The 24,685-nt window shown below is 35.9% G+C and overlaps 1 protein-coding gene across 1 annotated transcript in view; it reads right to left on the bottom strand.

Annotated features, from left to right (window-relative positions):
- SPOCK3 (sparc/osteonectin, cwcv and kazal-like domains proteoglycan (testican) 3) overlaps positions 1-24,685 on the bottom strand; it is a 113,797-nt gene that overhangs the window by 68,284 nt on the left and 20,828 nt on the right. The window contains exon 3 of the mRNA XM_009995932.1: positions 914-1,040. Coding sequence (XP_009994234.1) covers positions 914-1,040 — 127 coding nt within the window. The remainder of the gene's footprint in view (positions 1-913; positions 1,041-24,685) is intronic.

A 24,685-nucleotide genomic window follows, 5' to 3' on the forward strand; every position in this document is an offset into this window, starting at 1 on the left:
TTTTTTTTAGTGGAAGGACATGGTGTTAAAATGGCAAAATACAGTGGCTCCTGCTGCACTACTGAACTGCATGCCATTTCTGACAAAACTGGGCTAATTAAGAGCATATATTTGTTTCTCCTAGGAAGATTCAGTTGGTAATACTGGCCAAACATTCTTCTACTGATAATTTTTAAAGACAATGCTAAAAAAATTATTTGTTTCCAGCATTATAAAGTTCTTCCGTTTCGTAAGTTTCGCCTGAGCACTGTACTATGTTGTCCCACAGTTTCTGGAGGTTAGCACCACCAATACAAAATCTTTTTTCCAATAAAGATTAAGTAAAATGACAGTAAAATTTTTAAATTACTATTTTGTCTCCCAATAAGTACAACAGAAAAGACAAAAGGTTCACGAAAACAGAAGGAAGATTTTATTACGTTCTTAAAATACATAAAATGCTGTTGCAAGACACAAAGATATGCAACTATTATTTAAATAATTACCTTTTTTTTTAATCTGGGTATGTGTGATCTATGCCTAGGTTCTTGAAATGTGAAGCATCTACTCAATGGTCAACTAGAAAATCTGACTTAACATGTTTATCATACACGGAATTGGGGACACAAAACACATGGATTTCTTCCTTAATCAGAGCCCTGCTTTGGTTCCTGCTGTAGACAGACTTAACCTCAAGGCTCTACTGTACTGTAGAGTGTTGCTACACTGCCTCTTTAGGTACTGCTTAGGATTTGCTACCATTTTCCTTTTTTGTTTTACAATACACTATAATTGCTGTAAGTGGCAGTCTAATATAAATTTTAGTCAAAACAATTAAATGTTGATTTGTGTCACAATACAGTATTTTATTTTCCAAAAGCTGGTATTGACTGGAACAATGAAAGAATAATTCAGTTCTTTATTTAATTCTTACCTGAGAAGAATATGTGTGACCATCTGATCCACAAACAGGATTGGTATATACTACTGGACACTGCTTGCAGTTTGATGAAATGGGACCACCCCTCCACTGTTTTTGGCCTAAACCAGCCTCTTTCATACTGTAAGTAAACAAAAAGTATGTAATTCTGGTAAGCAGTAGTAAAAATAGAACATATTCAGGGTATTTTAATGAGTCTTTATGAACAGTAAACTATATATAATTTCAGTCATCAAGTTTTCTTTTAAGTGAAGAGTTCCCACAGTCTTCCACTGTCGCTCACCTTTGCACATTACTCACTGTAGGGATACTTGATACCTGTGTATCTTTTCACTTGCTAAGACATTTTAGTAGAAATAGATGATTAAGATGATGCTTTGGTGACCCAAACTTACTGGTAAGTGAAAGATGTCTGACTTGCTTGGCATTTAGGGTATTTTTGTTGTTATTAAATAGTATGAATGAGACTGTTGTATTAATACTGGTGTTTAAAGAGGTAACATTTAAGTATTACAAAATTGTATCATAAATACTTCTACAGAAACAGGTAGGTAGTCCTTCAGAGTACTGCCTGCCCAGCTCTGACCACTGCCTTTCACAGTTCATATTTTGTAAAATTCAAATTACAGTTAGAGAATTACAGAATCAGAGAATGGTTGAGGTTGGAAGGTACCTTAAAGATCATCAGGTTCCAACCTCCCTGCTATGAGCAGGGACACCTCACATTAGACGAGGCTGCACAAAGCCTCATCCAACTGGGTCTTAAACACCGCCAGGGAAGGGGATTCCACAATCTCCCTGGGCAACCTATTCCAGCATCTTACCACCCTCATGGTGAATAATTTCTTCCTGATGTCTAACCTAAATCTCCCCTCTTCCAATTTAAAACTGTTACCCCTTGTCCTATCACTCTCCTCTCTGGTGAAAAGCCTTCCCCAGATTTCCTGTAGACCCTTCTCTTCTCCAGGCTGAATGTAAAAGTCAAAGACAAAAAAACCCAACACAAGGTAATCCCCTGGAGCACGGAATTGATCTGCAGAAGCTTTTAAGGGTATACAGATACAGCTAGATTGACCATTTTAATCCCCGAAAAAGCTGCACTGGGTGAGAATAAAAGACTAAAATATGTTGCTGATGACTCCTCAGGTTATTCCCCTAGCCTTCAGTATTTTGTGGCACACAGCCATCCTCATACAAGCATGTTTTCTCTCTATGGCTTTGAATTAGTTTTTTATTAATGAATTTTTCCAATTGCTTTTTGCAACTATGAAAGTATTTAGCAGCCCTTGTATCTTAAACAGCTGTTTTATTAGAGTTGCCTGGTTCACAGACAGACCTACAAAATGCTGAATATATAATATATATATATTTATGGGAATTGTGAAAAACAATACTGTTTTGGTATCACTGCCATATACACATGTATTTAATAATATATATATTTATTTATTTATATATATATATGTATAATGGCTTCCATACAAGTAAGAAAATAGAAAAAGTATGCATGATTTTTATATTGTGTGCTTGAAATCTCTGAGGAGCCTAAAAATTATTATATTTAGAATACAGCAATGACCTATCAGGACACACTCAAGCCTGTACAAACTTTGAAAAAATCAAATCTTTACTGAAGCAGAATTCTTTCAATGCAGTTCACTTCCAGACAGTCAAGAACTACTTTGCTAATTAGTCATGAAGCACTGGCTGAGAAGAACTTGTCTGGAGCAATAAAAATAAATGAAATCAGAGAAAATAAATTCCTCATCCTGTGGTTTTATGATGCCCAGAGTAAAAACTTAAAAACACACACCTAACAGCAAACAGGTGATGATCAAACCAAAACCCCATTTCTCAGCTATCCTAATGTTTTTATAATCTTCATAATTTTGTCTATGGTCTTTAAGAAGGAAAAAAAAATAAATCATGTAAGTTACAGAAGTTTACATTCAGTTTATGCTGTGTGGTCAAACTTTGAACCGCACAGACTTTTTTTCACAGTGTAAATAGGAACATGAAATGTCATACACAGAAATTATCAATTACTGCTGAAAAAGTCACTAAACGCTTCAATTACAATGACTATTAAAATAACCATAAAGGAAGTATTTATGTCCATCAGGAAGTATAAAAAAAGGAAACAATTCAAATATACCACCCTAATTAATAATAAATAACAATCCTTTCTGTTGAGTTACATCAATTGAAGACTAAATGCAAACCATTTCTGTTACAGTCAACAAAAGCAAAGTTGAACTGTGTCTTTGCTTAAATATAATATATGGTAATAATCTGACTATTGTTGCTCCATTGATTTGACTGAGAGTTTTCCAATCATCCACATGAGCTGCAGTACAATTAGATTATTTAGATGGCTGAATGTTTCTCTTGATTTGTTATTTTTATTGCTCACAGTTTTCCAGAAGAGCCCCAGTAGCCTGAGGTTACTGACAGGACCGAAGTCCCAACTATCAACCTGATGAAATTTCTGTTTATCTGAGACACAGTGACTTTAAAATGTTGAATAAATAAGTCACAGAAGTTCAAGACCTCTGCTTTTTTAGGCTTTGAAATGCAGGCTTGTTCCAGGGTACTCTTTTAGGGTGAAGAGAGTAAAGTTTCCTATTATACATAGAACTCACCTGAAGACGCAGTGGATAAGAAATTGACTGAATGGCCACACCCAGAGAGTTGTGGTCAATGGCTCCATGTCCAAATGGAGGCAGGTGATGAGTGGTGTCCCTCAGGGGTCAGTATTGGGACCAGTGCTGTTTAACATCTTTGTTGGAGACATGGATAGTGAGATTGAGTGTACCCTCAGCAAGTTTGCTGATGATACCAAGCTGTGTGGTGTGGTTCACACCCAAGAGGGAAGGAACACCATCCAGAGGGACCTTGACAGGCTGGAGAGATGGGCCAATGCCAACCTCATGAAGTTCAACAAGGCCAAGGCCAAGGGTCCTGCACCTGGGTTGGTGCAACCCCAGGCACAAATACAGGCTGGAGGAAGAATGGCTGGAGAGCAGTCCTGAGGAGAAGGACTAGGGGGCCTCAACATGAGCTATCAGTGTGAGCTTGCAGCCCACAGAGCCAAGCACATCCTGGGCTGCATCAAAAGAAGTGCGGTCAGCAGGGCAAGGGAGGAGATTCTGCCTCTCTACTCTGCTCTGGTGAGACTCCACTGGGAATACTGTGTACAGTTCTGGTGCCCTCAGCACAAGCAAGATACAGACCTGTTGGAGAGGGTGCAGAGAAGGGCCACCAAGATGACCAAAGGCCTGGAGCATCTGTGCTATGAAGACAGGCTGAGAGAGTTGGGGCTGTTCAACCTAGAGAAGAGAACGCTTTGGGGAGACCTTATAGCACCTTCCAGTACTTGAAGGAGGCCTACAGGGAAGCAGGGGAGGGGTTTTTCATGAGAGAAGATAGTGATAGGACAAGGGGTGATGGTTTTAAACTGAGAGAGGGGAGCTTTAGGTTAGATACTAAGAAGAAATTCTTCACTATAAGGGTGGTGAGGAACTGGAATGGGTTGCCCAGGGAAGTTGTTGATGCCCATCTCGGGAGGTTTTTAAAGCCAGGCTGGACAAGGTTTTGTGCAACCTGGTCTAGTGGTAGGGTTCCCTGCTCATGGCAGGGGGGGGTTGGAACTAGATGATCTTTAAGGTCCCTTCCAACCTTAATGATCCTATGATAATAAGGTATTTTCCACTGCATTTTCCCCATTCAAAATCCATGATACACCTGGTTTTAAGGAACTCCTGGTGTCCTAGCCTAGACTAATGCAGATGGACTTCAGTTAGTTTAGTAAATTGTAGGTTTCCTCAAGTTTTACCTCTTCCAATAAATTTGTTAAGATGCTCTGTGGTCTTTAGAAGACAGAGGGTGCACTGGAGAATCAGTTGGCATGGTGAGTTTTACAGTGAGTAGGAGTGCTCTACATTCCACTTTTGCAACAAAATGATAAATTAGGATTGAGATTTTTTATTTTTATTTTTTTTTCCCAGGAAAATGGCTTGCATCTGATTTGCTCCTGTTGAGTACTTCTTTGTTACTGGATGTTGTGTTTACTTTTTTCACAGCTAGGAAATGAGCATACATACAAACTACTGATATGGAAATAACTGAGAAATTACTATGATTATTATACATAATCTTGAATGAAGATCATTAATGTCCACAATGTCATGAAATAGTATATAGAGATTGCTTAACCTGAATATAAATACCTTGTTATCATTTACTTGAGATATGCAGATTAAGCAAAACATTTTTACATCTTAACATTTTAAAATGTTAGAGGAAAACAAACAGTAAACAATCACTTCACTGAAAGAAATCTTTTCTTTTTATCCTCCTTGTATTAATTATTTTTATGCAAGAAGAAATCTCAGATCACTGCAACTTGCAGTTACTAGAATTCTGCCATTTTGTCATTCCACTGCAATCACTATAACTGTTCCCATGCTTGTTAGTATTTTGCCACAATAAATATTATGCCATGTAAAAGTCAACCACTTCCCACAGGCAATTTTTATACTGCTAAATTTCCTGAAAAAGGGCTTTGGGATCTGTTTAGTAATAAAATAACTGTTACTGAATACACAAGCTCTGCCTTCTCTGACATTGTTGACACCTAAAGGGTAAAATTAAATTTATAGGTTTAATTTGCCAGCAACATTTGTGATTGCACTAATTTGCATATACCAAATTGTGCATATGCTTTTAGATTGCATATGCAACTGCATGCCTAGAACCTTAATTAGTCAATCTGCCCAACTACTCTAACCTAGGTACCTGTTTGCATACATAAGCTTACCTTCGTGTATACACAGTGATCGTGCCTGCAAATACTTTGAGAACGCTTAATGTAACTCACTGAAAATTTAGCTGCAAGCAACTCTGGCATCATGACTTGTTAAAAATCTATACAATGCATGAGTGTCCAATTCACTTGAAAAAAAAAAAAAAAAAGTGCTTTATAGCTAGGATTTGAGAATCTTCAGACACAAACTGACAAATAAATCTGAGTTACTAAAAACCTAATATATCAAAGAACCCTTGTAATTCTTCTCTAATAACTACAATTGCATTTTAAGAGATTTTAGTAGTATTCCAATTTAGAAACTACCTGATTATGTCTTGCCATGGCCTTTTAGGGACATATTCATACTGTTAGATTAACACCATCAGAAAAAATACTCGTATCACAAAATCTAATGTGCTTTTACTAGAGTTGACTGGATTTCCTTCCAAGTTCCCTTTTCATGTGGAAGCATCTTGGAAGAAAAAAACAAACCTACAGCTGTCAACATATTGTTGAGATGTTTCTTTCAAATGTCAAAAGAAACCAAGACATTATTGCCAGTCTCTGTGCATGTATATTATTCTGACTTGTTTATTTTGCACTATTCCTAAGAAATACACGAAAAATCCAACAAAGACAAGAAAATTACTTAAGAAACTAAAAATAATTTAATAAATCTCAGACAAATAAAGCAACAAAGTTAATATGAGTTTCAAAATACAGTATTTTAGCAACTTCCAATTAACAGTGTTGGCAACATATTTGTATTATGCATGGAACATCATAACGTTTAACAGGTGCACGTGAGATGATACAAATTCAGCTATTTTTTTTCCCCAGCATCTACACCCAAGACATTACATGACAAAATTATGTATGATATACCTTTTTCCTCCAGGATCACTAAGCATACATACTCAGTATTATTTCAGAATTTATCGTAACACTGCTTCCTGCATATGTAAAAAGAAAATACAATTTACTCATTTGCACTGAACAGGAAAACAAGTAATTATCTTAAAGATACAAATTCTTACTACCTCCTCCCATCTACATGTTATTCTTAAAAAGGTAAGTTTACACTTTAAGATAGTTTCTTGCCTTGCTGTAATACAGCTCCATTATTTCCAGTACCATTCTGCCTACTTTTTGCCAAGCAAAGAAACCAGTATGTTACTCTAAATGTCTATATAAAAACTAAAATCTAAAACAAACAGCCGTATATATTAAAAAAAAAAAGAAACTGTTTTAAGTAATGTTGCTGAAATTTCCTTGAATAGTATTTGCCTTGATTTGATTGATTGCAGTTAGCTAGTACAGCATTTTAATGACAGAAAAGCAAAGCATGCACAGCAACACAGAAATAGGTTTTCTCATGATTTAACTTAGCTGGAGTTGCTTGAGAAGTGAAAAGGACCTAATATATAAACAGCTGAATGCAGTGCTCCCATCAACCTTTTTCCATTAGGCTGGGAAATTATACAGGCATTTCAAGGAGTAATTTCCTAGAAATTACTGTGTAAATCACATGGCAAGAGAGGTGGGGAAGATTTGAAATGTGAAGTATAAAAAAGTCCCTATTAGAGAGCACAATACTGTATTTTTTTTTTTTTTCTTAACAAAGGTTATCAGCACAAAGCGGACAGTGTATTTCTTAGAACCTCTCAAATAGCTACACTTGTAATTTACATAGATAGGCACAGATTAGCACAATTTTCTAAAACATTTAAAATATAACTTACATAGAAAAAACAGCATTTTTAAAAGTCTGAGTGAAAATCATCATGTTATCATAGTTTTCTGATCAGAACTGCTATCTGGACAGTCATATCTTTAGGAGATATACAGCTCTAATCCTGGCTTAGAGACACATTTCAAAAAAAACCCAACAAACAAAATAACCCATTGAAGTATCAGAGATGTTTTTATAAAGCCCCTTATTTCCAGATGGTAGCCAATTATGTCTGTGGTGTTAAAAAAGCTAATCCATGGTAAAAGAATGTATTGAAATCTGAAGGAAAAGTTGACATCTGTAGAAAAAGTTCCAAATATTCTTTCAAAATTGTAAGGCTGGCATGAGTACTGCATTCAACTGTTTGTATATAGTGTCCTTCACACCTCTTAGGCAACTTTAGATAAGTTAAATAATGAAGAAATCTAATTTCTGTGTTGCTTTGAACAAAATAAAGATTTTGTTTGTTGTACAAACTGGTATCAAGCACTGTTGAAGATAAAAATAGACTGCATCTTCCCATAGAATATCAGTATTACAGATGTAAAAATATTTCAACACCAGAAATGTTGAATTACTTGAAATTGCATAACATCAAAACCATATTCTCATCTAGTAATACTGGAGACATCCTTCATCTTTACTTTTATTGCTTCTGAATACATACTGAAGCACTTAGTGGATAATCAGGTCAGAGGACAGTAGAGTCCAAGGGGTTTTGTTTGTTTTAACAAGAAAGCCACAGATTTATGCAATTTTCTGTATGACTATTGTGACCTTCTTGGTAACATTTTGCCTTTTATTCTTGCCTACTCCACAAATCCCACTGAGAAGTCTTGGACCACAGAAGCTGTCAAAACTTTGGATCCACTCACTAAAGGCATAATTGAGCATAAACCACCCTTTCAGTGTCTCTAAGAAGGACATCTGGACATGGATGGCAATGGAGCACTAAAGCACACTCCATCAGTATCTGCAGTTCCAACCATCAGAATAAAGAAGAATAGCAGGTATTTCACAGAGTTAAGTCACAGCTAATTCCTAATAGTGTGGCTGAATAACCTTGGCTCACACTTCTGAGGAAACTACTGAATTGTAAAAGCTAGGAGAAATCGTGTAGAGTAGAGCCATGCAATATAAGAAAGACAGAACTAAGATTGTTGAGTGAGGTCAGTGAGGGGTGGGGGAAAATAAGCCACAAGCATGAGAAGTTAAAAAAATCATCAAAGGAAAAAACTAAGTCAGAAGTTTAAACTGATCCTCAGTTTAAGCAACACTGACAATCAGCCTATTTCAAGGAGCCGTGGAAGTCAACATTTCTTACAGTTGATTGAACTACTGGCCATCAAGGACTCACTGGGTATCTTGCAAGAGGTGTAGAGCATCTTCACATTTAGTCTGACAGCAAATTAGTCCTAGCTACATACTGTGCTTATTTGACAAAAAAAATATTTTTAAGTAGAATGTATCCTTCTTCCAGAGCCATTGTGCACTGTAAAAATTGACTGAACAAAATGGTCCAGAGAGGGAAGACCGTAAGCATAGGTTCATAAAGAACACAGTGGAAGAAAAACTTAGACAAAGCAGGAATTTACCTGTGGCTGAGTCAGTCATCCATCCATCACTTGAAGTCTGATCTGACTTTCAGCATAGTTATTTTGGCCTCCAACATGAGATCTGGCAAATTCTTCTACAATGTATAAACCAACACTACTTCTAGAAGATAGTTAAACTAAGTGTTGGTTGATCTCTAGCATATTCATATATTTTTCAGTTATTTTAATGTTGCCTGGTTTCTTACATCTGCAATTCCTTTCAACAAAACAACAGGAAAATGCAGATGTTTATTGTCTCTATTCTTTTTTTTTTTTTTCCTTTTGCACAGTAAAGGATCAAGTTTCTCCATGCAGGAATCCATTTGATGTCATGTGAACGCAGAAGACCTCCAAATAACCGTGCCATCTAGAGGCCACACTGAGAAATCCTTTTATCACAGATCATTACTTAGCAAAGATCATTGCTTAATAATTATATGCAACGTAAGAAAGTAAAAAATATCCTGGGAGACAAGCTAACTTCCTATGTCTTAAAAAGCTGACATCATCAAATACAAACCTCATGTTTTATAACTTTTAAGTACAGTGGTCAGTGAAGTCTCATCTAGCAAAGCTAGGGTGTAACATTTTTAATTTTTATCAGTTGTATGCAGGTTAGGATTTAAAGATTGTAGATAAAGTTCTGGTGAATTCAAGAAGAAAACTCCTGTTGAATTCCAGTGGGTGATAGTTTTGGTCTGTTGCATTTGGCTTCACATACCACAACTACAGTTCAAGATGATATGTTTCTATAGCAACAAGAGAATGATCCCTTAAGATTATAAAGGTCTTTGGGATTAATTCAGCAGTAGTAGACATAGACCTTGGATCACAGAATAACATAAAACTCTGCCCGTGAACAAAAACGGTGTACCTGCGTGAGCAAACAGGTACCACAGGATTACACATGGAGTGAAATACCTAATGCCCATGCTTTGAGGAAGAGGGGGGCTATGGGTTGTTTTTCTGTTAGGTTTTTTAACTTCAAATCCACTCTAATCTGGCACACTGGCACACATTAGGTCCCTGAGGACATCTCTTGGTTTTTTTTAATTGGAAATTGATCCATTTCATAGACCCTGAGAGCTCCTCCACTATAGAAAACCAAGCAAGGTGAGATGATCAGATTTTCACACAGTAGCACACTCCCAACTGAACCAAAACACTAACGTAGACATGGGTTTTTTTGCTGCCTTGGTTTTAAGCTTCAGTTTTTCCTTCTCCTCCTCCCTGTTTAATGTATGTTTTCTGAGGAAGAAAAATATGTATTTCCCAAAGAACATTACATTACTCTTTTTATTAGCTTCATTGCACCCCAAATCAACCACTCGTTAATGTTAGTAAAAGAAAGAAGAGCTCACTGAAACCCAGAAGATGAGGAAAATTACTCTTATTCTTTCATTATTTTTGTTTCCAATGAATACAACAATTTATCAAGTTTTGTTTTCTTCATAAATGACAGCAACAGTGTCAGAGCTCTATTTCTTTTAAGGCCAAAATGTCCTCCCTGCAAGAAAAAAAATACCACCCGCTAATTTGTGCCAGCATGTCCTACCCTCACTTTTTCTTCAGGCTCTACAGAGACTGATGAAAGGTCCCTTAATCTATAAAAGAAGAAAGAGCTTGATAGCAGACACAAAGAAACCTGCCAAGACCCAATGCACACAGCCATTCAGACTCAGCAATAATTCCTATAGATGCACAAACAAGGGTCTTCACTTTTGTTTCCTCTCTTTTCTTAGCGAGAATTATTTCTTCACCAAGTGCAAATGCAGCCAAAGGGGCTACGGCAATATAAAGTAAAATCAAACTGCAGAAATACAAACTGGTAGGGAATCATAGGCTTTTACTCCAGGCTCTGCAATATACTCAGTTTTAAGCAATATTTTTTTTCTGTTTCAGGTATTTTACACAACAATAGAGAAGGCAATCTCTCTAAGAGTTACTTGCTTATCCTAAGCTGTTAGTTCTGTGCAGAACAAAACTAAACCAAACACAATGACCTGGACTAACACCTAGTTTCATGTTAATCATGATCCTGAGAACAATCTGCTGGTTTTAAGAGAGATGAATTATCATGGTAAATAGTGAGTTCAGACAAGAAACATAAAAAAATAATAATACAGTAAAGCTGAATCCAAAAGAGTTATTAATGATTCATACGACAATATGAACAACTATTAGAAATTTTCAAGCTTTACTGTTTTCAGACACTGTACAGAACATAAAAAGGCCCTTGCACACGAAAGAAATTTACTATAATCAGAGCTCTGTACATTCAGTATGCAAAGCACAATGTCACTCAAGGGATTATTTTAATTTTTTTCCTCTCTAATGCAACATTTTGAAGGAAATATTTTGCAGAGGTATAAAATTAAAGAAAATAAAACACGGTGAGGAAAGAACAGTGAAGTTACACAAAAAGATACTCCCATTCTTTTGAAATTATATGAAAATGTATCATCATTTAAATGATAAAGATGCTTCCTTTGCATAGCTCCAGTCACAGGAGCTCACAATTATACCTGATAACAGAACTGGAGCCTCTAATAATTGCATACGTATTTTAGTTGATAAAACATATAGACAATTAAAAAAAAACAAAAAACAGATTCATACACACATCCCACTTTAGTAAAGCAATAATGTATTATTTTATAAATATTTTTAATAATGTATGTTAAGTTGTGAACTTACGCTTTACCTTTTGATCACTTACCAAGATACGCAAATATCTTTCATAAGTGCTTTCTAAGCTCATCTAATTGTTTGATCTTGTCACAACACAATTTTAAAATCATTCCTCTTAAGAGTTATCACCTTTTCTCAAACCTGTTTTCATTTTATAAAGCTGATATTATTAAACAGCTCTCAAACACATAATTTTCTATTTTGTAAAGGCAGAATATTAAATTTATTTATTTTTTTTTGTCAGCCTTGCAGAGTTTACCACTTTTAATAAACTATCTATCTTACTGGAAAAAGCTTAACAGATACATCGATTTCTGTTCCAAAAGAAAGCAAAGAAATTGTTGAACACGTTTTCTGATAGAGGTAACACAGAAATGAAAATACTTTCCTTTTTCTTTTACACATTACTAAATAAAACAGATTTATTTTTTTTAAGACAGAAACCAGTTCTCTTCAGTCAATAATTCTAATTTTATTCTAAAAATAATTCTAAGTACTAGCTATAGTAACCAGAAGATTGCATTAGGTCTTACATTCTTACAGTTTGTTAAACAGGAATCTAAAAAGTCCCTAACAATAAGCAAAGTGCAAGAATCAGATTTGATTAGTGTAATTTAAACATTCACATGTACTAGAATTTCTGTATTTGCAAAACTTCAGGGTTGGGTATGGGTTTAATTTTTTTATGACTATATATCTATTATTGAGAGAAGTCAAAGTTATTAATTCAGAACCTGTTTTACATAATATGATGCTTTTTGTTACCTGCATTTGATAGTCTAATTACAGATATAATTCTCATCAGAAAGCATCTTAATGCCTGTGATTCATAAAAAAATAACTGAGTGAAGAAAAACTGAAACATAAAAAATAAAGAAATAAATTAAAATAAATGAAACAATCAAGTAACTAATAATCATTTCTACAACCAAAGAAGATGAACAATGACAACATTTTGATTAATTTTACTATTAAACATGGTCACTCCTACAAGATTTACTATTTTATACAGAGTACAGTTACAGAATATTTTTCATTAGAAAACAACGAATTTTTCTATTGGCTCAAAATAGTGGCTGACAAAAAAATGTTCTTTTGCCATTGTAAAATAGATTTATATGCCACTCATCACATTGAAAACCCTGTAGACTGACTCTCACACAATCTGTATTTCTCACTGCCTTCAAAGTGCAACTTGCTCTCCTGCTGCCCATGTTCCCAGCTCTTCCTTCCCTCACATGGGAACAGTCAGTGTCTGCTTGAAAATGAAGACAGAAAAGAAGGAAGAGAAGCCCACTTATAAGCATCACAACAATCAAAATCTGAAAGAAAGATTTCCATTTTCTTCCTTCAATACTCTCATCATGTCTGTTGTGTTAATAATTTGAATTTAAGAGCCAGCAGGCAGCCTGAAACTTTTATTTCTTTGAGTACTTATATGTTTATTTACATTTTTCAAAATTTTACATTCTACTCTTCAGGTGCGGTTATAAGTAGAAAATATCCATTAATGATCAATTTCCAAAAAAACACGCCTTTTGTCCTTCTGAATAGTAAGTATCTAAGACAGCTAAAGAAACATTATTTCTCCAAAGAGACTGGTGTATGAGTCAAAATACTGTACAGCTTGACCATTTAAGATTTTCATTCTTCCTCTACTTACTCTTTCTACACTCCTCCCCCCAAAATCATCAGTTTGTTTACTTTTCAAAAAAGATCAATCAAATGTAGTAAACTAATCCATTTCTACTGGTGGGCATTCTCATATTTATATACCAATGCTAAAACTAATTCCAGATGATAGTACCTTCTCATGAACAGTGTATTTGTAACATTCTAAAAAGCATATTGCCCTCCCAGCAATGACATAACATAAAGGCTAAGCGGATTGAACTCCTTTCAGGAGAGAAAAAAACCAACAAAATCAAACAAAAAAACCCCACACCAGCCTGTCAAAAAATTTATCTCCAAATAAATATTCAAACAGTAACTATAGAGCCTTCTTCCTCTTTTCCACTGCAAATTGTACCTTTGTCTTTCATTATAAGGTATGTTTTCAGTTATTCTTGTGGCTCTTTTCTGAATGCTCTCTAACTCAATATTCTTTCTGAACTATAGGCATTCAAATGGCACAGTATTGTGGGAGCAGTTCCACTAGAATTATTTCAAGACCACACTGGTTGTACCTGTATTTATGCTCCACAGAGGTGGCAAAATTGCTCAAAGAACCTTGGGACATTACATTCCAAACACCTTCTGGACCTAGTCTACTTCCCTGCTCCACACTATTAATATTACTCCCATGCTGACAGTATGTGTACTGACAGTAAAGCATGGAGGAATATAAGGCACAAAATACCTCCTAAACTACACTGTAATCCAGGGCTGGTCACTGACTACTGTATCCTCCCACTATCTAGCAATCTTTAAGGTCACAGCCAACTCAAAGCTGTCTGCAGCACTCCAACCACTGTTTAGAATATAACCAGGTTATTACACCAGTCCCATAATTCCTCATATTCTCCACTAGGGGGGAAAAAAACCACAAACACAACTGCCTTCTCACAGTAGGAGCTCTAAAACACTCTGGTACTGCATCACTACAACATGACTGCATTGTTTTAACAACACTTAAAATTATTACTACAGATTTTTACCACTACTTACAAATCCTTAACTCATTCCAATTACATATTGACATTATCATTTAAGATTAACATATACTGCAAATGCACTAGAATTCTGTAGTCTTGTTTTTTTAGTGCAGAGGTCGGGATAATTTTTGCAATTATCAGTACAACACATACTCTCTCATTTAATATACCTTGCTTAAATGACAAGTCACCGATTCATAAGGAGCAATGCAAAAGCTGACTCCATCACATCCCAGGTTTAAGTGACAAAATCATGATACTACAGGTGAATCTAATGAAAACAAATACAGCATGGTTGATATTGATCGATGCAGCTTGAACAAGCTTTCTCTTTCTGTTCACTTGCTAGCAACTAACAAAGTCCTCAGTTGCCTTTTTCCCCCTCCTCTATAAAGAGAAAATGAAGTATGTATTTTAGGAAGTGTTCAACTGGCAAACTAATTTACTGCACTACAGATTGTTGAATGTTTTACTGTATTGATACATCTTTATAAGTTTCATTTGCCTTAACTATAGGAAATTTAGTTTTAGCACTTCAAGAGAAAAAGGGTATGGAACAATATAACTTCTGGAAGTATACTAAAATCAACACAGAATGATAGAACAATTCAGGTTGAAAAAGACCCTTGGGATCAGTGAGTCCAACCATCATCCCTACTCTACAAAATTCTCCCCTAAATCATATCCACCAACACCACATCCAAATGATCCTTAAACACCTTCAGGGATGGTGACTTAACCACCTCCCTGAGCAGCCTGTTCCAGTGTCCACCTCAGTCTCTTAGCTATGAATTTAAAACAGATTTCCATTGCATTCATGATACAGGCTATTTGCCTCTCCTTTTTCACCTTATTTATATTTATTATATTTTCACTGTCACCATGTCTTTTCTCAAAACAAGACATTGGGAGAAGAATAGAGAATAATTGCTTCTTTAGAGGGCAAAATTTAAAAATGAAATTGTTTTCTAACACCACATACAGAGACTGCGTCAAGATTAGTACCTTGTTTTCTTATGGATAGGCAAAATAGAAAGATTTTGAGTCAAAATCATAAAATTTTAGGAGAGGCGTAAGTAGTACCTGGTTCTTCAGATTTTATTTCCCAGTTCCAAGCTCTTCATTATGCTTGTGAGGAGTAATGAGACACTTTTACAAAGAATACTCCCAAAGTACCCATGTTCAGGGATCTGAGTATCCTCTAATTGCATAACTGAATTGGAGTTTCTATAGAGTCTCTTTATGGCACCCAACCTTGCAGCCATTCACTTTAATAAATGTTCTTTGCTTTGCATCACAGCTTTACACCATTGGCTTTCATTCTGCAGTATCGAACTCCATTCATCAGTGTGTTGTTCTTTGTGGCTAATGCTGCTCCCACCACCTGACAGCTCAACTTCTTACAGCTGCCAGTTTTAATTTATTGTCCTCTCCACCTCCAGAAGTATCACATCTGTTTTGCTTAAACAGTAATTTATTTATTTTTACAATACTCTGCTATATTACAGCAACTGTGTCATATAATTCTACCTACCCAGAACACCTGTTTTATGTAAACAACTTTGAACTGGACTCTTACTAGTCTAAATCAAGAATAATTCTGCTAAAAAAGCACTTAACAGAGAGAACCAAGCCTCTGTATTTACTATCTACTGCCTGGTGCTGATAAGACTTGAAATGGATGAGCTGTCTTGGTAATTCTAGTGTTAGTATTATTTGCCCTTTAATCTACAGCCAAAACACATTATCTTCTTCAAATAACTTCAAAATCATCCATATAGAATCACAGAATGTTTGGAGTTGGACACCTCCCACTAGGAACAGGCTGCTCAGAGCCCCATCCAACCTGCCCTTGAACACCTTCAGGGATGGAGCCCCCACAACATCCCTGGGCAGCCTGTTCCAGTGTCTCACCACCATTACACTGAAAAATTTTCCCCTGATCTCTAACCTAAATCTCTATTCTTTCAGTTTAAAACCATTACCCCTTTTCCTCACACTGCAAGCTCCAGTAAAAAGTCCCTCCCCAGCTTTCCTGTAGGCCCCTTTCAGGTACTGAAAGGTCACTATGAGGTCCCCCTGGAGTCTTCTCTTCTTCAGGCTGAACAACACCAACTCCCTCAACCTGTCCTCATAAGAGAGGTGCTCCAGCCCTCAGATCATTTTCATGGCCCTTCTGGACACGTTCCAACAAGTCCACATCTTTGCTGTGCTGGGGGCAACAGAGCTGGATGCAGTGTTCTAGGTGATGTCTCACCAGGGCAGAGTAGAGGGGCAGAATCACCTCTCTTGATCTACTGGCCACACTCCTTTTGATATAGCCCAGGATGGAGTTGGCCTTCTGGGCTGCACCTGCACTTTGGTGGCTCAGGTCCAGTTTTTGATCCACTAGTACCCTCAGGTCCTTGTCCATAATTTCATGATATTTCACATCATACGTGTAGTTATAGATTCTAAAGCACAGCACACGCTTGGATAGAAAACTGACTTAGGTCACAGTGCTCAGGATTACAAGTAATCTCTACACAGTAATTAAATTAAAATGAAGCAGTATTAACTTGAATTGGTTTTGCTGTTGTGATTACGTTAACTCACTAGTGACAAAGGCTGTGATGTTTTTAGATTATGTTGCTAATCAGGTGTTAGAAGAGCACCTGCAAGCTGCAAACAACACCGCTTTACAGCTCATGAGTTTTAAAGAGAATTATGTATGTGTGTGTATATGTGCCTCACAAAATTAAGGTAGTTTTAATTTTGAATACTCTTTTTCCCCTTCTATCAAATCCAAGGACTGTCTGTAAACAATGAGGCTCATACTAGGGGGAAAAAATGTTAACTCCATAGTTAAGAAACAATTTAGAATCCTCTATATACTGTAAGTGTGGAATTTTACAGCTTGAAAAAGTTCAAGTTTAAATTAATTCATAGCTGCTTTAACTTATTAGCCTGCTTTTGTCGTAGGTATATTAAACCTACAGAGATAGACAGCAATATTGCTGTATTGGAAAAAATCAAAACAGTTTAAACCAAAACCTTTTTGTTTTCATTGGCATCTATTTTTGAAACAAAGTATTATTTGTGCTGTTGCTTGAGGCAAGAAAATAAAATACAGTAAAAGTATAATGTTTTCTTGGCTGCTAATTCACACATATGAATAATACAGATAATTTTAAAGATGAAAACGAAACATAAACTAGAGATGTCTGTGATGAAATCAGTGTCAAGATATGAAAGAGAAACAATTTGTCAATAAGACTGCAAAAAGCTTATGAACAATTCTAACATCTCATGTTATTTAGTCTAGCGTGATAGAAGTTGTGTGTCAGCATTATATTCCCCATTATGTCTTAAAAAACACTGAACTTGATTCCACAAAATAACTTGGTAGCCAAAAAGCTATAAATAACTTGTTTGTCATGAAGAAAGTCCATAAGGTTCCTATTTTTTCTTTTTTTCTATTAATATACCTAAGTAACCTAAAGTCTAGCTTCTTCCTTCCTTTTTAATTTTTCTTCCTTAAGTACTCTAATGTGGGTTCCATAAAATGGTACCTACAAGATAATACATAATCTACCCCTTCTCCATTCAAGTCCCTATAAAGTATCTCTTACCAGGCCTTATTTCAGGTTTGCAAGCATGTCTGCATGAACGTTAAGCCATGTACTGTGAAAGAGCAAAGTGGAGAACAGTTAGAATCATAGAAACCTAGGGGTTGGAAAGGACCTCGAAAGATCATCTAGTCCAACCTCCCAGTTATTTGAAGAGAGAGGAAACCAGTGAAGAAACTACAGGAAAACTGCCAAGGGATCAAATCCTTAAGAAACAAAAACATGATATAAAAAGTAAAACACAACAATAAATATTTACATGATGGCAACAACAAGATAATTGTGATTGAGATTTCTTAGTTTTGTTTATAAATTTCGACTTCATTCTGCATTGTGCAGAAAAATGCTGAAATATTACAAAAATTATTTCAAACTGTGTAGAAAAACTGAAAAATGAGATTCTTCAAGCCTCAGCTTTTGCTCTGCTCAGGTGATCTTCGAAGGACTCCATCTTCATACTAGTGGGGTCCTTGCTGGTGCCCCAGCTGGGCACTCCTGGCATTGTGCATACCAAAACACAACACTTACCCTAATTTAGCTGCTTAATTCCATCTTCAAAGTCATGACTCTGCGAAACAACAAATTCACCACTCAGCCTTAGAGCTGTACATGTTTCCAAATACTTTGCTTTAAAAGATCAACCACAAATCCAGCTTTAAAGTCTCAAAATTGCAACTTAAGAGAGACAAAAAGGCCATGGTTACACAGAGGAATGAAATGGGGCACAAAAAACATTCAGTTTGCTTGGGGAAGCACATAGACATGATTTTTTTAACTTTTAAAATCTTGAGAGCAGACAATGCTATTTTTCCAGTGGTATTTTTCCCTTTGTAGTTCAAGTTTATAGCTTAGCTCATTTTATCTTTATCAGTCTTTATTAGTTAAAGCATACATACATAACTGTATCTTTTGACATCAGAATAGCTTTTGTAAGAAAGTAAATTGTGAAATCTAATCGGACTAGTGTCCAGTCTGATGATCAAGTACAGCACCTCCTTTTAGACAGCAGCCATACAAAAAACTTAACAGGAAAGTAACGACAGACAAGACTTACAACTCTATTAGCAAGAACACATTTGTTGTATGTCAGAAAAATTAGGTTCTTACCTGTGTGCTAGCTTACAGAACTGTTCAAGTTCACCACACGCATTTCTAAACATTTATTTTAACCACAATGCTGGCCAAGAGCTCTGTGGTGGTATTGTCATGCCAGGTTTAAATAGGTTTCTGAAATGTGTTTTCAGTCTTCTATCTCATGTATTCTTCCTGTTTCTTCATTATGAGAGGCTAAATGAAACTAACTGAGCAACAATTCCAGAAATAAAATCCTGCCATTGCCTTTCTTACTAAGTTAGCTTTAATTTAAGAGCCCATTTTTCATCCAGAAGTCTCTCTTGCTCTTAAATTGTATCTTTTACAGCTCTGCACTGTTTCTATTTCTGCTACGTGTCATTTATCAAGGTGGCCAGAGATACCAGGACTATTAACACAAATAAATTGTGAGACTTCACTCATAAAACTATTCCTTAAGATTTATAGACTATTCCCTTTACCATTCTTTATAAATCTCAATTTTTTTTTGCTTCTCTAACTACTGCATATGTGTACCTTTTCTGAACTCTTCATAATGGCACTTTGTGCTTCCTTCTCAGCAGAACATACAGACAATATTCATTCTGACATAAATTATCTGTTTTACAATTTGAAGGTAGAAGGGACGAATTAGAGTATGACAAAAGTCTTGCAGTGTAGGTAAAAATACTCTAGCTTTTTTTTTTTAAAAGTAAATAGTTATATGATGTCAATGTACTTCTAGAATATGAAAGGAAATTCAGTTATTCAAAAGCCTCAAATATGGTAGATACAGGGCTGAAGTCACCCTACAAGTGTTGCTATTGTTCACTACCTATGAAACATAATTTTATGGGTAGAAAAGTCAAAAAGTACATGGGTCTCCTGGCTTGGGCTATAATAAACAATAAGAGGACAGCAAACCCTTACATCCTACTTCATAATATGCAAGTATGTTTTACGGTATCTAAGAGCAAGGGATTTAGTTCTGATTCAGATAATCTCAGCCATGCATTCCTACTTTTTATAGACTCCAACAGCATGTCCTGAAGACAAAAAGCAACCATCCATATTCTCAGTGTGTCTGCTTCCTGTAGTCTTATGTTATTGCTTAAATCTCTCAAGTAGTTAATCCTCTTACTTGCCTCTTTCTTGCTGCAGTGAGTTTGGGGTTTGAGAGGAAATATTTGGGGTTTTCTTTAAAAAAGAGGCGCAACAGCAAAAACCTAGAACACAACTAGTGTTGAATTTAGGGATCAATACTTCAAATTAACTTTCACAAGTATGCAAATCCTGGTACTACAAACATTCATTGGAAATTAATGTGCAAGTGGTGAAGGCAAAGATGAAGGGGAACTCATTCTTCAAGACATGAATGTGTTTTTAGAAATATTTATGTGCCCAGATCTTCAGCTGATCAAGAAATGCAGTAACTCCTGAATTACAATAAAGTTAACTATTTTAAATGTTTACATATGCAAAACTCTCTAGAATGGAAGAGCAGAATACATAAATGGTGCCATCATGTACCATGTTTGTGAAACATGAAGAATTAAATCAACTTAAACCACAGTGAAAAAAATTAAGTGTTGATTACTATATATTCTCTAAGATTATAGCTTTAGACAGCTTGACCCAAAGCTGTAAATCCAGCCTCCATTCACAGTATTGTAATTGTAAGAACTTATTAATACTATTATTATCACTACCCCTACTAATAATAACAGAAGTTGCATAAGGGTTTTAGAGCATGTATTTAATGTGTTCTCATGTGTATTTAATGTGTTCTAATTTAATGTTCTGATGTGTTGAATGTGTATTTAAAGTGTTCTAATATTTAGGTTAAACCATAAAATGCCAAAAAAAAAATAAAATATATATATAAGGCAATATATAGCAGTCTGTGGAAGAAGCCATACCTGTAAGTAAAATACTGCTATTCTTTTTGTAGCAGACTACAGTATGCTATAAGGTGAACTTACTTTTTACAATTTGGACACATGGGAACAGTTTTGGTGTTTGGTTATGAATGAAACACAAATGTATAATACTGCTAGACACAAAAAAACCCTTATATAACCGACCATTTAAAAAATACAAACATTTAGTGACTCCTGACATGCCTTTACTGTCATAAGTATGCTATCTGGTTTGCAAGAGCAGCAATACATTTTACTGTAAAGTACCTATTCATGCACTTACTTCACTGTGTGATGACAAACATCTCCAGCTGCTATAACTAACGCACTTTTCACCACTGGAAACCTTAAACATATTATCTTACACAAATGAGTATTAGTAGAATGATTTCTGCTCCCTGAACACTACTCCTTTTCAATTTCACACACTTACCAGTTTTCTCACCATTGGTACACAAGGAAAACAAAAGATGTATTTTGAGCCTATAAACACAACATGGGAAGGCAAGACCTTCACACAAAATAAAACACATTAGAATTGATGCTACCTAGTAGTAAAAACACCTAATTACAATCAGAACCAGAAACACACAAAAAAATTTAAGACCTGTAAAAGAACTCCTCACATATAAGCATCCTGCAGTTTTATTGTTGCGTTATCCAGCGTATTTCAGTAACACTGAAAGAGAAAACTAACCCACCCACCTCACAAATTCTAAATTAAATACTAATTGATTACAGATTACTGCATCAGCTATTTTACATTTCCTAATGTATTCTGACAAAGTACACTGAAAACTGATAGTGACAGCTCATTTTCAAAGCACTATAAAAACAAACAGAATCACAGAATCATCATGATTGGAAAGGACCTCTGAGATCACAGAATCCAACTATCAACAAAAAAAAAACACCTGAACACACACAACCAACCACACACACCCCACCAAAAAACACCACCAAAAAAACCCCCACAACCTCGACCACTAAAGCATACCCTCAAGTTCCACATCCACATATTTCTTGAATACCTTCAAGGATGGTGACTCAACCATCTCTCTGGGAAGCCTGCTCCATTGCCTGACCACTATTTCAGTATAGGAACTCTTCCTAATATCCTATCTAAACCTCCCCTGCCACAACTTCAGGCTGCTTCCTCTGGTCCTATAGTTATTTACTTGGGAGAAGAGGCCAACAACCACCTCCCTACAATCTCCTTTCAGGTAGTCATAGATGATGATGAGGTCTCCCCTCAGCCTTCTTTTCTTCACACTAAACAACCCCAGTTCCTCCAGCCCTTCCTCCTATGACTTGTTCTCTAGACCCCTCACCAGCTTGGTAGCTCTCCTCTGGACACACTCCAGAACCTCAGTGTCCTACTTGTAGTGAGAGGCCCAGAACTGAACACAGTAACTGACATGTGGCGTCACCAGTGCTGAGTACAGGGGCACAATTTCTTCACTAGTCCTGCTTATCATGCTATTCCTGATGCAGGACATCATTGGTACTGCGATATACATTCCTGCAGTCTATGTATGTATCTCCTGTTAGTGCCAGAAGAAGTTACTTACAGAGGGAAAATTAATACTATTAGAGGATCCTGTTTTCCTCTAGCTGTGTAACCATAATTCACACTAAAATTAATGGAAGGAACACATGTACAGAAAATAGGCCACCACAACATATGCAAAACCTATGCATAGTCACCTTTTTTCTTTCCCAGTGCAATGAAACCTCCAGTAAAAGAGGAGCTTTGGTTTTTTTTCCCTTTAACAGCGTACAAAAATCCCCAAACCATTCACATTTTCACCTCTCTTTTAAGCACATAAAAGTCCAAATTATTTTCTTGACAAGTTCAATTAAGCTGTGGCTAAGCAAATTTCCTATTCAGTACTTTAAGTGTGAGTATGATCACAATGGCACAGTTACTCAATAATTGGACTAATCAAAGCTATATAATGTTAGTATTGTGAACAAAGTAGTGCTGCTCATTAGCCTATTACAAAAGAATTACTGTAAATTCAGCCTACGTGCAGCATCACTTCCTGTGCAAACAAACACAGATAATGCAACAAGCTTGAAGCACTGCCAAGCTGGCAGACTGGCAGCACAAATTATGCAAAGAACCAGAAAGCCTTCAGTAGATTCAATGGAGCTTGGAGCATAAGAATGATTAAGTGTTTCTGTGTACAACTACAAATCACAGTAATGAATCAGACTAAAATTTCCAATAAGGGACTTAACTGCACCAGCTGGCCTTCTTTAGCAGCATTATAATGTGAAATGATGACATCCTAAATAGTGGTGTTTGCAACTTTCACACAATCTGCCCAAAGCAAATCTTTTGTTTTGTTTCAGCTTTTTAGAAGGTTTTTTGTGTGTGGTTTTTTTTAACCCATAATAAAATGCTGCAGCACCTAAGGATACAGAGCTTTTCAGCTTTTTAGGTTTTTTGTGTGTGTGGTTTTTTTTAACCCATAATAATTTTATTATTAGGTGCTGCAGCACCTAAGGATACAGAGAAGAGCCACACAGCTATTCCATTCTTTCTTCTCCATTAGTTTTCCTTTTTTTCTAATCAAATAGACCATCTTTCATATCAGCTCTAACAGTCTCAAAACTGTCTGGACTACTTAATACAACTACAGTCTTGAGATTACAGCTTTTGTTTTATTTATTTTTTTAAATCAAAATCAGTGCTAACAAGTCTAAATTGAAAAGACTCTTTCTTATTGTAGAATGAGTGATGGTAAACCAACTCAAACTTCAAAGTATTATATTTCAGGAATCTGCAATACATGTGTCCATTCAATATGAACAGAAAAAATACATATACATGTGTACATATTTATAATAGAATCATAGAATCATGTGCACATATCTACACACGAGTGCACACACATACGTGTGTGTGTTTTTCTTATCAAATGGGTCTCTCATGTACATGGAATTGGCCATTTTTTATGTCTGGGAACATAAGCTCAACCTTGCAGTACCACAGTATGGAAACAGAAGAGGTTTCATTTTACTTTCACAGTGGAATCAGTTCTGCAGCACTTGAAAGTAACACTGGGCTTCTGTTATACCATACATAACAGGAAAGGTTCACCCATCCCATGCTTCAGGGCCCAGCATTCATCACTTCAAAGCTGAGTTGAAACATTTTCCTCATGTTATAATACTAAGGTGAACACACTTAGGGAAGAACTGGTAATTTAACTATTATAAGAAGAGTATTTAGACTGGTTTTTCACATTCTTCAAAAACACTGTAAGAGGGCAGGTGTCCAAGACAAGATAATGGACTAGATGACAATGATTTGAAGCAAATCAGCACTTGGAAATTTCATTTAAATCCGAAGCCTTAAGGAGGTTGTCATAAGATTAAGTGCTAGCACAAAATCTATCAAACGATCCAACTACCCTACCTTAGATTAAGTGATTATAATTAGACTAAGTGATATAAGATTTTTACCACTACCAGCTTCTGTCAGTCCTCAATAAAGTGATGCTTTTAAATGCTTTAATAGTGAAATTGTGGTAACTTGAAGACTGTGCCCACAGGCAGAAGTATTATAATTTTTAATTTCTAAATTCAGGTCCTATTCCACACAAGCTTAGGGGCAGAGAACAATTCTCACTAAACCATAGAACACTTAAGAAACAGCAGAGGAAACTTTTTTTTCAGAT

The sequence above is a fragment of the Chaetura pelagica genome, unplaced genomic scaffold (genome assembly GCF_000747805.2).
Source record: "Chaetura pelagica isolate M959 unplaced genomic scaffold, ChaPel_1.0 scaffold142, whole genome shotgun sequence".
NCBI classification, from domain to species: domain Eukaryota; kingdom Metazoa; phylum Chordata; class Aves; order Apodiformes; family Apodidae; genus Chaetura; species Chaetura pelagica.